Source organism: Plectropomus leopardus, chromosome 9 (assembly GCF_008729295.1).
Source record: "Plectropomus leopardus isolate mb chromosome 9, YSFRI_Pleo_2.0, whole genome shotgun sequence".
NCBI classification, from domain to species: Eukaryota; Metazoa; Chordata; class Actinopteri; order Perciformes; family Serranidae; genus Plectropomus; species Plectropomus leopardus.
The window spans coordinates 14,779,051-14,793,758 of NC_056471.1; the positions used below are offsets into that span (position 1 = coordinate 14,779,051).

Below are 14,708 nucleotides of genomic sequence, written 5' to 3' on the forward strand. Positions count from 1 at the left end.
CTGATCAAAGTGCAGGAGATTTAGACATGACATTATACAACTCATTCAAGGACTAATTAAGATAATCAGTCCTTGAATAAAAGGCTGTTTTTATTCCGCCTTGTTGTTGTGGTTCGTGGTGTCTCCACTAGACTTCGCTCTTTCCAGCAGCGACATCACGCTGATTTTATTTAACACCGCAGAAGAAGAAATGACGCTACGTAGCTGCAGTTGACGTAAAATGGCGACTCTCATGCGTTAGCCAGCCAAAACATTACGGAGGAGCTCAGAAACAGCGATATAGGGGGAAAAAATAAGGAAATATCAACCGCTGTGTATTTCGCCGGATTTTAAAAAGGTAAGCAAGTCATGACCAAATCGATTTATAAGAAATACAAATATTTCTTCCACGTTCAAGTCACAAACAGCTAAATTTGCTTAGCCAACGTTAACGCGAGAGTGACGTAGCTCCAGATTTGACTCTTTTAGCGTTAACTGTGAATAAAATGCTCTAACAGGTTGGGTGAGCGGTTGCAAAACGACGTAGTGAAGTGTAAAGGAGTACATTCAGAGCAGATATATTTCTAATGTAACCCCCCGCTGTGTCTCGCGGCTGCTCTGCAGTGAAGTAAACATGGCCGAGGAGACGAAGGTGAGCGCAGGCTCGGAGGGGATCGTGGGCCTGGATGAGCCCAAGAAGATGACCCGAGAGGACTGGAGGAAGAAGAAGGAGCTGGAGGAGCAGAGGAAGCTGGGTAACGCTCCGGCTGAGGTGGACGAGGAGGGGAAGTAAGTTTATGTCTGCACAAAGAGAGTTGACTTTTCACTTTTATCCCGCTCATGGAAACAGGCAGCTTAAAATCAAACCACTAGTCATTTGCAGCATTGTATTCAATTTTTTCCCCAGAAAGAAATTTTCTCTTACCAGCCCCTTTCTCTAAAATAAATCAACAAGGTAAAAAAAAAAAAAGGTCTGTCCGTCAGTTACCCAGTTGTCAGTACTTGGAGAGAAATCAGAAAGAAAGAAGAATCAAAAGGCAAATACAGCAACTCACCATCTGTCAGGAAAACATTACCTGCCAGCTTCATATTGTCTAATTATTTCATACATCTTTTCGAGCTGAAATATATTGATATTAACCTTTAGGTTGTAAGAATTCCATAGTTTGACATGACACATACTGAAATACGCATTTTCCTCAAAGCAGTTTGTGCATATTGATGTTCAAAATTAGATTTACTCCTATGATCCTCATCTACTGAACTACAAACTAACAACTTTTGTATATTTTCTGGTAATCCTCCGCTTTTTGCCCTGAACATAACTAACAAAGTCTGTAAATTTACTAGATCTATAAGTTCTAGTAATCCTGACTTCTTAAAAAGTCCATTCGTGTGTTCTCTTGAATCCACTTTATGTATAATTCGTGCTGCTCATTTCTGTAAAATAAACAATGGTCGTGTGTGAGTTGTTTACATGCTTCCCCACACCTCCACACCGTCACTTAGGTAAGGCAGAAAAAGTGAACAGTACAGAATTCCTGTGGCTTTATAATCTAACATATACTTTACTTTATTTACATCAGTTTGTCATCCACTGTTACACCCCAAAACCTAAACTCAAACACTAATTGGCATCCAAAATTTTCATTTATTTATTTTTTCTTTATTTAACCAATAAAAAAAACCCTCTTGAGATGAAAAATATCTTATTCGAGAGTGCCATGGCCAACTCAAGCAGTAGCATAAGTTACAGACAAAAACACATAGTATGTTAAAATATGCTGTGAGTGAACCATGAAAACAAGAATAATTAAAATTCCAGCTAAGATACATCCTGACACTGGCATGTGGAAGATGACACAAATTCAAAATACATTATTGCCATTAACTGCCATGTTGCAGTGTCCTTGGCACGAGTCCAGTATTTTAAGGATGCTTTAAAACTGATGCTCCAGAGCAATTAGAAAATGCTCTTTTAAGATGCATTGTTTTAGTTCCCTTAATTTCCAGTTCATTTTCAGCAACTGTCTTTCACTTACATATTTCAGACACCGAAGAATCATGTGATCCACAGTTTCTGATTATCACGCATTCTGCTTGGATGTTTCCCAATAAGGTGAAGAGATTAATTTGATTTCGAGGGTCAAAATGTTGCATTACCGCCAACTACTGGATTTAAACGGCACTCTCTACAACACGGATATGCTTTAAAATGCAACAATCATGGATGCATAACCATCAAAATCCATTATTCGAGGAAATTAATAACCAAATTTAACATATCTTTGTCTTAAATTTTCAGTGCTTGTTTTTGTCATCTGCAAGACACAAACAAGAATCGTTCTCGTCTCTCACACATGCAGATGAAAATCACCTGAGTGATGAATGTGTTTGTGACTAATAAAACGCTAGTTTTGCTTTGTGATGGTGATTTGACAATGTCTGACAAAGCTCTTTGTGAGACAGAAACATTTTTAAATTAGTGGGAGCTGGTAATGCGAGGTGCGCATCTTTTGTCTGAGTCTTCCTTTAGTTTGATTTTTTTGACCCAGCAGCTGTAAAGGTTAGATGTGTGTACCCAACTCTGCATTTCATTTTTCTCATCTTAACCACCTTTCCTATATGGTGTAATTGGTGTAAAGTTTGATTCCCACAGTTTGTATTTACACATTTATAGTCTTCAAGCTGAAGCAGAGATAATCCTAAAAACATCATAAAGGTTACTTCCTCCCAAACACAGAGGACGTTAAACAAACACTTCTCTTTTACTGATGTATTTAAAATCAAGCTTCTGTTGTGATATTAATGTAACCCACTTGTACTTTTTCCCCTTTCTTCCAGGGACATAAACCCTCACATCCCACAGTACATTTCATCAGTGCCATGGTACATTGACCCATCCAAAAGGCCCACACTAAAGCATCAGAGACCACAGGCTGAAAAGGAGTTGCAGTACTCAGCTATAGGAGAGTGGTACAAGAGAGGAGTGCAAGATGTAAGCGGGTATCAATAACTTACTTTCATGCAGCTGTTACAAATTAACTTTAAGTTTAAGAGCTCATTTTTTTCCTCCCTCTAAATAGACGCCTGTGGCCACTAAATTTCGTAAGGGAGCTTGTGAAAATTGCGGCGCCATGACACACAAGAAGAAGGATTGCTTGGAGGTAAACTGTATATAGATTAGATTATAGATTATATAGATTGCCCGTATAGATGCACTCCCACTCTTTTCTAATCCGGTGCATGAAGAGAATATTTGATCTGTCATAAATAATGTGAACCTCTGACCTTCACTTTTGTCTCATCAGCGACCCAGAAAGGTTGGGGCGAAGTTCACAGGCACTGGCATAGCTCCAGATGAACACAGTCAGATAAATCTTGATTTGGACTATGATGGGAAGCGTGATCGGTGGAACGGCTATGACCCAGAGGAGCACCAGCGCATCGTGGAAGAGTACGCCAAAGTAGATCTGGTAAGCAGTCCAGAGGAGGATTAGCTTGGTTTAACTCTGGAGTGTTCAGTTTGGTCGCTTTTGTTGAGAAAAATAATAAAAACAAACTTCGGTGAGACCATGTGATCTCTGCGAGTACGAAAAAAGTGTCCTTATAACCAAAACCATGCTGTCCACTTCCTGTTTACCTCGTGAATCTTACTTTGTGTTTGCTGCTGAATCTCAGGCCAAAAGGACACTGAAGGCACAGAAGCTTCAGGATGAGTTGGCCTCTGGAAAACTGGACCAAACTGTAAGTATGCAGTCAAACTCAATATAACAACAACGGGTTGCATTGTTGTTATATTAAAGAGATAACGGTCAGTCTCTTGTCTAGAGGACTTAACATTTATTCTTTGAATCATTCCTCTGCAGGAGCGGGAACATGACAGTGAGGACGAGGATGAAGATAAATATGCGGATGACATCGACATGCCTGGTCAGAACTTTGACTCCAAGAGACGAATCACTGTCAGGAATCTGCGTATCAGAGAAGACACGGCTAAAGTAAGAGACACAGCTGGAGACACAGGCCTGTTGCACATGCTTAACTACTATTTTACTCTTAGCTAACTGAGACGATACTTAGACCATGTTTGGTTGCCTTTAATGTCCACTTTTAACGCTGTGTGTTCAAATAACAGGTGAGGTACTGTTGCTAACTCAGAGACGACCGTTCATCTGAACTTCTCTTGTCTGTTTTTCTTGCAGTATTTGAGGAATTTGGATCCAAATTCAGCATATTATGATCCAAAGACTCGAGCTATGAGAGAGAACCCGTATTCCAACACTGGCATGAATCCAGATGAGTATGTTTTTTTTGTTACTGTATGTCCTGATGGCTCAAAAACTCTTCCTGGCTGACACTGAAATAATTTTTAAAACGTTTTGTTCGACAGGGTGGGGTATGCCGGAGACAACTTTGCTCGCTATAGTGGAGACACAATCACTATGGCTCAAACACAGTGTAAGTCATCCAGATGTTTTTCAGCTCTTCTCCAACTTCATTCTCAGTTTTGCAATTTTATTCTTCTGTTAGGACTTTTTGTTTCTAAAAGCATATTTTTACTGCTGCAGCAATGAGAAAGTTATGCCCCATGTCCACCAAAGCATTTTCACCCAGCTGAGAACGCCAGGCACTTTTCAAAATAAAGGCCCAGCTCACACGCTAAAGAGTGCTTTGGAGCATTTTTTCAGCTGGTTGCACCTGGTTACTATGATAGGGACTCTCTGCAGCAGCAAAAATGTCTGCACAAGGTAGAATACTTGATGTGGATGAAGGGAGAGAGGGCGGAGCCGCTGGTCTGCGAGGGTTCATGAGATTTTGTGGACGAGGAAACCCATATTGATAATAAATATATGAACATTCAGTATTTCTCCTCCACTCTTGTTGTTCTGCATTTGAACATCTAGAATGTGACAGTCGCTCTTTGTGTATTTGTCCAGCCCCTCCTCCACTGTGATAGGCCGGTGACAATAAAAAGTGACCGTTGCGAGTGCAGCGTTCACCTGAAAGTGCGTGTCTCAGCTGTCAGCAGAAAAAGACAGCAAACCTGCAGCACTCAGCACCTTGTCATGCTGTTGGCATTTTTAGAATAGTGTAAATGAATGCTGATCCCAGTGCAAAGAATGATTTGGCAGACACCGTCCCTCATAGTCTGTACTGTACAAACTGGTACAAAGGGTTGCAGCGGTATACCAGTTTCATAGTATACTGTAGTATGAAAAACTGTGTACATTTGCTTATCAACAGTACTGAAAAAGAAAATGCAACCGGATGGAGAATCTCACATTTTATTATTTTTTTTTTAGGGGGCTTTTTGCCTTTATTTGTTAGGGCAGCTTGAGCATGAAAGGAAGAGAGAGGGGATGACATGCAGCCAAAGGCCGGGGTGGAACCCGCGGCCGCTGCGGTGAGGACGGAGCCTCTGTATATGGGGCACCCACTCTACCAGCTGTGCTACTGGGCTCCCCTCACCTTAATTTTAATGCATTACATACACATACTTCCAAAAAAATTAAAGGTTCAATTATGGTGAAGGATCTATTCAAGCAAAAAACAAAAAAAACGTTTGTTTTCATTCCTTTACGGGTCATTGTACATGATAGTAATAATTTCGTAATACTGTAGACCTTGAAACTATGATATTTTCTGAGACGATTATCGTACTGTGGAAATCTCATACCGTTGCAACCCTCTTGGTACACCCGTGATGTTAAAGCTCTCTTAGCACATTAAATCCCCTGTGCTTGAATTAAAGCATGAATGTGGACTTTCCATCGCAGCTGTGTGTGCGTTGTCTAGACCAGACAAGTTGTGTGCTTTAGACACATGTCCACCATACCTGATATAAGAAAGATCAATAAAGTGAATATTTCACTGAATAGTAGAACAATATCAGAAAGGAAAGCTTACTTCTACTAGTCGTCACTGCTTTTTAAACTTAGAATGTCAAATCCAGCATTACTTTGATCAGTCGCTACCTGAAGTCACCTTTACGTAACTAGCAGAGAAAGCTAAATTAACTAACTCTTAAAGTTAGTTTGCATGTATATAGTATCAAGCAAGGTACAAAACCAACAACTGTAAATGTTATGGGAATTATTTTCTTAGCCAAAACGTGTCTTCTTGTTCTGATATAACCAGGCAGATAATGGCACAGGACACCAAAGGCAGGACTAATCACAGTTTTTTAATAAATCTTATAAATCTCAACACTCACACTTTGGACAGACACACAAATCACATTCCCTCTCAAACAGGTATGTGGCAAGTATTTGTACTGTACCTTGTGAATAATAATCAATGCTTCATGTTGTGACAGTGTTTGCCTGGGAGGCCTATGAGAGAGGCTCTGAGGTGCACCTACAGGCCGACCCCACCAAGCTGGAGCTGCTGCACCGGTCCTTCAAGGTCAAGAAGGAGGACTTTAAGGAGAAGCAGAGGGACGGCATTCTGGAGAAGGTACGCAGCTGACGTCTTTTTAGCAGCAGGGCGTGAAACGTCTCTGAGCTCGACATTGGTGCATAGTGGCTTAAGTGTTCACTCTGACTGAATACTTCACTGATGATGTTTGTGCTCCTGTATGTGACAATCAGTATGGCGGTGAAGAGCACTTGGATGCACCGCCTCGAGAACTGCTCTTGGCTCAGACAGAAGACTACGTGGAGTACTCCCGTCACGGCGCAGTGCTGAAGGGGCTCGAGAAGGCCGTGGCTCGCTCCAAGTATGAGGAGGACGTGCTCATCAACAACCACACTGTGAGGACTGCTGAACACACTGCGGAAAAACCTATTTTGTCACATTTTGTATTCTAAAACTATCCTCTGTCTTTAGTGTATCTGGGGCTCCTTCTGGAAGGACGGCCTCTGGGGATTCAAGTGTTGTCACTCCATGGTCAAACAGAGTTACTGCACAGGAGAGACCGGAATTGGAATAGTAAGTGGATGCACTTAAAGCGCTCAATTGCTGTCCGATACACAAGCTACATGCATTTTTACTTTTTAGTTTCATGATTTTCATTCTATTTTTGTTTCCTTCACAACCTGAAGAACAACTCAGACTGTGTTCCATTTGAAGAGGGACTGACGCAGCCGCAGGAGGAAGAAGAGCCCAAGTCTCTTCTGGAAGTAAGTGACATTGACGAGATTTAAAATTTGAATGTTTCTCAAATCACATTCGTGTTTTTATTGTTAGAGTAAACGTAGGTCTGATTCTATTAAGGGTGGGAATCTCTAGGCACCTTAGAGTGGGGTTCTGATTCAGAGGACTCCGATGCGTAAAAAGATTATCAATGCACCTTGATGCATCATAGTAGTTCCTATACATCATTTCTTTTTTCTCACTGTGTGACAACTTGCTACTTTTAAAACATAGAGTGATGTTCTGATCCATAATCAAAATAAACTGATGACTTATTTGTCTATTTTGGTCAATTGTGATCTGGCTGGGGGCAACTCCGGGTGAAAACATAAAATACTGTTTTGATAGTTGCTATCTGTAACACTTTTGCAAGTGAGATCTAGCCGAGACAAGGTCAAATAACATAATCCAACACAAACAGGGCTAGAAAATGAAATTACAACAATAGTTATTTAGAAATATAGTTTATGTATTTATCTGTGATCGCTCACGCCCAGCCATCCTTAAAAAAGTCAAGAAGTAGTCCAGTTTAGACCACGTTTACATTTGTTGCGTTTCACCATCCATTTTTTTTCAGCTGACAGGGACACAGGGCACAGTCTAATTGTTACAGGCGATCATAATGTTGAGAATTGAGTTTTAAATGTATCGATTTTTCTGCATCGAGACAAAATCTTCCAAGAGAGAATTGCGATGCATCTAAAGAAAACATTTTTTTCCCCTCGCCCCCAGATTTTCTGTTAACTGTGTCATTGTTTTGAATTTCCAGATGCATCGAGATAAGATGATGAAGGAGAAGAAGAAGAAGAAGAAGAGCAAGAAGAACAAGAAGCGCGGCTCTGACAGTGATTCAGACGACGACGAGAAGAAGAAAGAGAAGCTGAAGAAGGTAAAGTCATTTTTCTGCTTTCAGGTGGAAGAAAGTGGTTCTGTGTTCATCTGTCTGTATCTCTGGTTTGACCAATTTCTCTGTGACTGACCTCCAACCCGCTGCTTCCTCCAACCTGCTGCTTCCTCCAACCTGCTGCTTCCTCCCAGGCGCTGGAAGCAGAGGACAAACGGGCGAAGCACTTTGAGGCAATAATGCAGATGGATGAGAGGAAGAGGCCATACAACAGCCTGCAGGAAGTGAAGGCGCCCACTGAGGAGGAGATGGAGGCGTTCCGCATGAAACGCTGCCGGCCAGATGATCCCATGGCGTCATTCCTTGGACAGTGACCTGCTGACATCACCGACACTCTCCTTACGGACTCTAACCAGAGCTGCTGCTCGGTGAAAAAAAACGTCTCAGACTCATAAAACTGGACTTTTATCTTGTAAACTTACAACAGGACTTGTTTGTTTACAAACATGGAAGAAACTGTGTACAATGTTTTGTTAATATAATGTTGAACACTTTTTGTTTAGGATGCCACGGGTCAGCACACCAAAGGACAACAATACCTGCTTTTGTTTGTACGGAAAGCTGGAATCAGTGATTGCGGAGATGACGCTGATGTTTGACCTTAACACCCAAACAAATACAGCCCTCCCATCAGTGGTCAGAGGTGTTCCTCTTGCTTCCACTGTCTTCATCGTTATGCATCCATCAATCCCCACCGTGCACCAGCAGCGACACTGGTTTGGCTATAATAGTGTTTGTCTTTGTCTTAGTCGCTGTGAGCCGGGGTTGTGTATAAACAACACTTTTTTTTCCCAGCATGCACACAACACTGACCGCTAATTAACCATGATGCGATATTCACTGAGTCTGACAAAAAGTGTATTGGACTAGAATCATTAACTGCACCTTTAAACAGTGCTACGTGAAACAAATGTAAATATTAGTTGGTTTTATTTTGATTGGGAGCCACCCTTAGTCTCAACTGTAATTTGATAAACAGATCTTCTTTTAGATACATTAATGCATCATTTTTATAATAAACTTCTGTATATTTGTCTGAATACTTTCTCTCTGTGAAAAAGTGTTTATTTTATGCACATTGATTAACATTTACAACAGCAATTCCATAAGCCATATGAAATATGTCTTCATTGCTCACTAACGATATGCTATGCAGGATTGTTGGTTACCGTTAGTGAACATGCTCGCCAGCAAAACTAAAAGCCAACCAAGGCCATAACAGAGTGAATCTGTTATGGCGTTTGCCACTTTATTTGCGTTTTAGCAACACTTTTTCTTCTTGGATGCCTGCTGCTTATGGTCTGGTGCCTACTTTTTTTTTTTTGGTCACTACTTTTTTATAAAGCTTGCGTAGTGCATCTTTAATGGTGGAATGGGAAGCTTTGTATGTCATGGATCAAAAGAAAGTAGAAATTTAGTAATATTGTCAGTCAAGATTCTCACTGTGATTTTTAAGGCGTAGAGCTTGTTAGCTGCAGTGTATACGTGTGTGCATTCTGTGCTTTTTATATCACTGCAGCATTTGAAATTGCACTGGATGCTGCTAATCTAGCAGTTAACTCTCTTGTAGTGTTTTTGAAAACATTGTCTTTAATTATGGAAAACATTTTTCTCCACTGTCACACAATTTAGATATTATTCTAACTCATTATTATTATTTGACAGTTGAGGCTAATCCCAAGGCTACATTATAGTATTTTCAGGTCTGTTATGAAACATTTTTTTTGTGTGATCATATCTCTTTTTTTTTTTTGCTAATAGTATCCCATAGAAACCTGCAACACAACAACCGGTTATGTAATTTCTGTTCACATGGTTCCAGTTATAGGTGAATACAGTAGATCTCTGAACACAAGGAACTGCCTCACCCAGCAGCTGGAGCATTTTTATATGTCTCTCTGCTCTCGGCTCTGCATCACAGCCATAAACACAAACACATCTGGTCATATTCAGAGTGCATTTTACTGCAGACCACCATGTTGCTCTGTCTGATATTTAAAACACACAAAGATGAAACTTTACCGTAATTATAAAATGTAGGTGGCTTTTTTTATACAGTCATGTCTGTCATGTCATGTCTGTTATATAACATCGTACTTTCCCACAATTTGAGTTTGAGAACAAGTGATGCGTCACCGCTTCGGCTGTGCAGCACTGCTGCACTGACTGCAGTTTAATGACATCAGGGTGAAAGTATGTGTTGGCAGTGTACGCTGCTTGCTAAACAGGGCGGATGTTATGGACTGTGTTTCACTGGGCTGCACATTTCTCTGCAGCTCTTCTCTTGAAGAATGCTATCTCACCCGACTATTGGAAAATCATGTAGGAGAGTTTGTGCACTCTTGTGCAGAAAAGGGACGTGGATAGAGCTGAAAAATGCCCATTGGTCACAATTTCTCAACTGGTGAGTTCTTACGCTCCCTTTTTTTTTTTTTTAATGTCCGATACACTCCCTGTGCAAAAACATGCTGTAATTCTTTGCTTTGAGTTTTTCGTGCATGATTGATGTATCATATTTCTCATTAAGCGCTGAGTCATAGTATGAAACTGACCACACCATTAGGATAATAACTTTTTTCCCCATGTTTATTGCTGTAAATAGTTTGCATGTACTCTGCAACCACTTTCCATTTCAGTCTTATAAGCAGATTTAATGTTTTTTATTAGAAGAAAGTTGAATCATCCGATTGCGACTAACTCAAAACTAAAACACATTATTGTTGTACATAATTATTGTCTTCTTTTGGTTCCACAGTGACCATCATGCTTCAGATATGTGTGATGTTGTGTTTGCTGTCTGTCGTCTTCTCCCAAACACATTCCCTGCCCAAGAAAGGCCGCAACATCACCATCCACTCCTCACAGCTGGTCTGCAGTCTGCCAGGCCCAGCAGGGCCTGCTGGGAACCCTGGAGCTCCTGGATCTCCAGGGGCCATGGGCCCTATGGGGCCCCCAGGGAGGGACGGCCCGGATGGAAAAGATGGAGAGAAGGGTTCAAAGGGAGCAGCAGGTAGTTGACTCTTCTGTTGTATTGCCAACCCTAATGGCCCTCTCTAACAGCTCCAGCTTATGTTATGTTTGTCTTATCATATTGCTACTTAATGACTTTTCACAGTTGTATGAGAACTGCTTGTAAAGATCATTTTAAACTAATGGCACATTTCAGTAGTCTGCTACAGAGACACATTAAATCTGTTTTGGCTGTCAGAGAAACCAGCTGTTGAACATGTTTAAATACAATTCATTTTCATTTTTGCTCTAAATCTCTGACTGCTGTTGACAGTGGTTTTAACACAAGATTGTACCTCCTAAATACATTAATCTGTAAAGTCTATTTGGATTTCTGTTATTTTAGTTTAACACTGACTATTAATAGGATGTGTGACAGAGTTTTCCACCTCTCTGGTGATCAGTGATCATGAGACCAGTGATTAAGAGGCAGTGGGCCCCTGGGCACAAACATGCAGAAGGCCCCATCACCTCCATAAGAGCAAGACACTAATTTAACAGTTGTTTAGCGTCTATTTGTTGTTGTTTTGCATCTCTTTGTAGTCGTTACGCATCTCTCTGTGGTTTTGTGTCTCTTTGCGGTGTTTTGTGTCTGTGGTTGTTTTTCCCCTTTTTGTAGTTGTTTATAGTCATCTGTTGTTTTCTGTCTCTTTGTAGTCATTTTTTGTCTGTAATTTTTTTTGCATCCTTTTGTAGTTGCTTGTCATCTCTTTGAGGTGATTTTGTGTGTTTTTGTGGGCATTTTGGGTACCTTTGTTATTGTTTTGCATCCTTTTGTAGTAGCTCTGTGATTCTTTGTACATTTTTTGCTCCTTTTCATAGTCATGAGTATCTTTGGGTCTCCTTGCGGCTGTTTTGCATCTCTTTGTTGTTGTCTGAGATTTCTTTGTGGTCATTTTGAGTCTCTTGCTGGTCGGTATGTGTCAATTTGACCTTTGAGTGACATTTTGTAGTTGAGAGCCAGAAGGGCCCCTGACTCTTTGGGCCTCTGGGTATGGGCCCAGTAGACCCGTTCAGTAATTCATTCATACTAGTGACCCCAGATGTAAGTTAGGTCATAATGTAGAATAACGTTTATCAACAAACATTTTATGTATTCTCTAAATGCATATACATATAACCTATACAACATGATAATAACAATACCTACTGGCCATTTCTGACTTACACTTACTTACTTACACTACTACTACACTACTACTACTTTTATTAAAAAAAAAAAAAATCTGATGTACATCAGCAGGGTCTTTGGCACCTCAGCATTAAGGAAGTGCAGCCAATGTCACCAAAATAAAAGGGTATTGCATGTTGATGCACTCCTAAGCATATGATAATAAACTGTGAGTTATACGGTCTGATGAGGGAGCTCTACTTAGCTTTTGTTGTAGATATTTGTGCTTATCATGCTGAGCTATAAAATCATAAGCATTTTGTTGTCATTTTCTCAGGTGATCCGGGGAGGACAGGGAACCCAGGCAAGCCAGGCGTGAAAGGGCGTGAAGGTGTCATCGGCAAGGCTGGACCTCGAGGACTGAAGGGGCTGCGAGGAATACCAGGGGTGGCTGGAAAACGAGGTGAAAAGGGAGAGCCGGGTGACGTTGGTCAGCAAGGAGCTCCAGGAGGGTGTAGCTGTGGCAGTGCGGCCCGATCCGCCTTCTCTGTGGCGGTGACAAAGAGCTACCCTAAAGAGAGACTGCCCATCCGCTTCAGCCGGATTCTGCTGAATGAGGGGGATCACTACAACGCCAGCAGTGGGAAGTTTGTCTGTGCTATTCCCGGGGTCTATTATTTCACATATGACATCACTTTGGCAAATAAGCACCTTGCCATTGGGCTGGTCCACAATGGACAGTACAAGATCAAGACATTTGATGCAAACACAGGGAACCATGATGTGGCGTCTGGGTCCACTGTTCTGCACTTGCAGCAGTCTGACCAGGTGTGGCTGCAGATCTTCTACTCCGAGCAGAACGGACTCTTCTTTGACCCTTTCTGGACAGACAGCACCTTCACTGGCTTTCTTATCTATGCTGACCAGGACTATCTCATGGAGGCTGATAGAAAAGCTAACGCTCAGGATGACAGTCAATCCTGAGAAAGCTTTATTTTATTTTAATAATTGGCTTAATTTTGTATCAAAATATTATGGAAACTGAAGGAGATCATTCCACAATGATAGACGTCTTTGACTTTTAACACTCTCTGACACCAGGGGGCACACAAGGACAGAAAAGTCAACAATAGTTAGGGAGCCAACAGAGGAAAAGCCCTCTGTTTTAGCTGCAGTAACCTTTATGGTGCTATGATTCTGACAAACGTTTTTTTAATTTTTCCAATAAGCAATAAATAAGCTTACAGGCTGCCATAGTTGTTGTTTTTTTCATTGATATAGGTAGCTCAAACCATATTCTGAAATACATTTTCTTTAATACTCAAAGACAACATACAATTGAAAGTGAAATTAAACCAATATTATTTATTTTACAGTATAATTCTGAGGTGTCAAAGTCATTGTAGTTCACAGGCCCAAATACAGCTCAATTTAATTTCAAGTAAGCTGGACCAGCATGGAGGCCTAAATAACAACACCTTCAAATTTTCCTCTTTATTTAAGTGTAATGACCTTCATCCTGAAAATGTCCATCCATTCACAGAACAGATGGTGAACAGCCTGAGATGTCTCAAGAAAAACAGCAACATCTTTTTCTTCGACTTCATCTTTTTCTTTTCCACATTCAGTCAGTCTACTACTCACCATCATTGCATGTACATGTTTCTATACATTTCCACTCCTGTGCAGTAAGGCTGGCATCAACACAACAAACTAAAGTGGAAGCTCATTAGGAAGCAGGTTATCTCCTACCTTACAAAAAATTACAAATCAAACGTTTGGGCAGTGGCTTAGCATTAGCGTTCAACAACTACTGTTTACAGACAGAAGTCTGATACAGAATCTTTTGTACAAAAGCTGCTGACAATATTTTGCACAATGTTCTTCACAATGATCTTTATATATGACCCCAATAAGTATTCGTTGTTATGTCAGAGAACTGTATTCTGGGGGGAAAAGTCTCTAAAGCAGCATTTTAAGTGATAAGGGATACTCACCGTTTAACCTGACACCTCTTAGCCTTCATTAGTGTATCAGTATTAGGTGTGCAAAGTCATCCAGTGCGCCAGACTGGACCCCATGGTGGGTCAGTTTTGACCCGAGGGCCGTATGTTTGACAAAGCTGGAATGACAACAGATTATTTGTGTGTGAGTGTTTCATTTGATGCCCTAAATTCAGTAAAACTAAGAAATTGGCTCATTGACTAGTGAGCATCAAATACGGGAGAGCTATCTTTTTTTTAATGAACAGATTTTATTAGCATTTTAAGAGTCATTACAAGTTATTCCAACAATGAACCCACACTACCTATCTCATCCGAGGTTAAAGAATAATAACAAATATGACAACCATGTTACAACATATATCAGTTAATAATAAGAATAACGTCTGAAGTATGTTAGGGTAAAACAAAAAAAGTTAAAAAAAATGGGGGATGAAGACATTTAAAATAAAATAACTAATAATCAAGAGCTTAAGATTTAAAAATGAATTAATAAATGTATTTTAAAAAATTAAGAGTTAGTTCTACCAAAGTGGAGGCTTTAACAGTTATTTCTACAGTCATC

At 40.5% G+C, this 14,708-nt stretch overlaps 2 protein-coding genes across 2 annotated transcripts; both read left to right on the forward strand.

Annotated features, from left to right (window-relative positions):
- The first annotated feature begins 200 nt into the window (after positions 1 to 200).
- On the forward strand, positions 201 to 9,062 carry slu7 (SLU7 homolog, splicing factor). The gene is made up of 15 exons (XM_042493119.1): positions 201 to 337; positions 604 to 768; positions 2,824 to 2,977; positions 3,066 to 3,146; positions 3,291 to 3,455; positions 3,661 to 3,726; positions 3,849 to 3,980; positions 4,185 to 4,282; positions 4,373 to 4,440; positions 6,299 to 6,438; positions 6,573 to 6,734; positions 6,811 to 6,912; positions 7,026 to 7,103; positions 7,886 to 8,005; positions 8,155 to 9,062. The coding sequence occupies exons 2-15, from the start codon at positions 614 to 616 to the stop codon at positions 8,332 to 8,334; spliced, it is 1,701 nt and encodes a 566-aa protein (XP_042349053.1). The 5' UTR covers positions 201 to 337; positions 604 to 613; the 3' UTR covers positions 8,335 to 9,062.
- A 1,242-nt stretch (positions 9,063 to 10,304) lies between these two features.
- Positions 10,305 to 13,386, forward strand: c1qtnf2 (C1q and TNF related 2). Its single transcript, XM_042493573.1, has 3 exons — positions 10,305 to 10,424; positions 10,776 to 11,030; positions 12,478 to 13,386. Exons 1-3 carry the CDS (start codon positions 10,397 to 10,399, stop codon positions 13,122 to 13,124), a joined length of 930 nt encoding a protein of 309 aa, XP_042349507.1. The 5' UTR covers positions 10,305 to 10,396; the 3' UTR covers positions 13,125 to 13,386.
- The last annotated feature ends 1,322 nt before the right edge of the window (positions 13,387 to 14,708 follow it).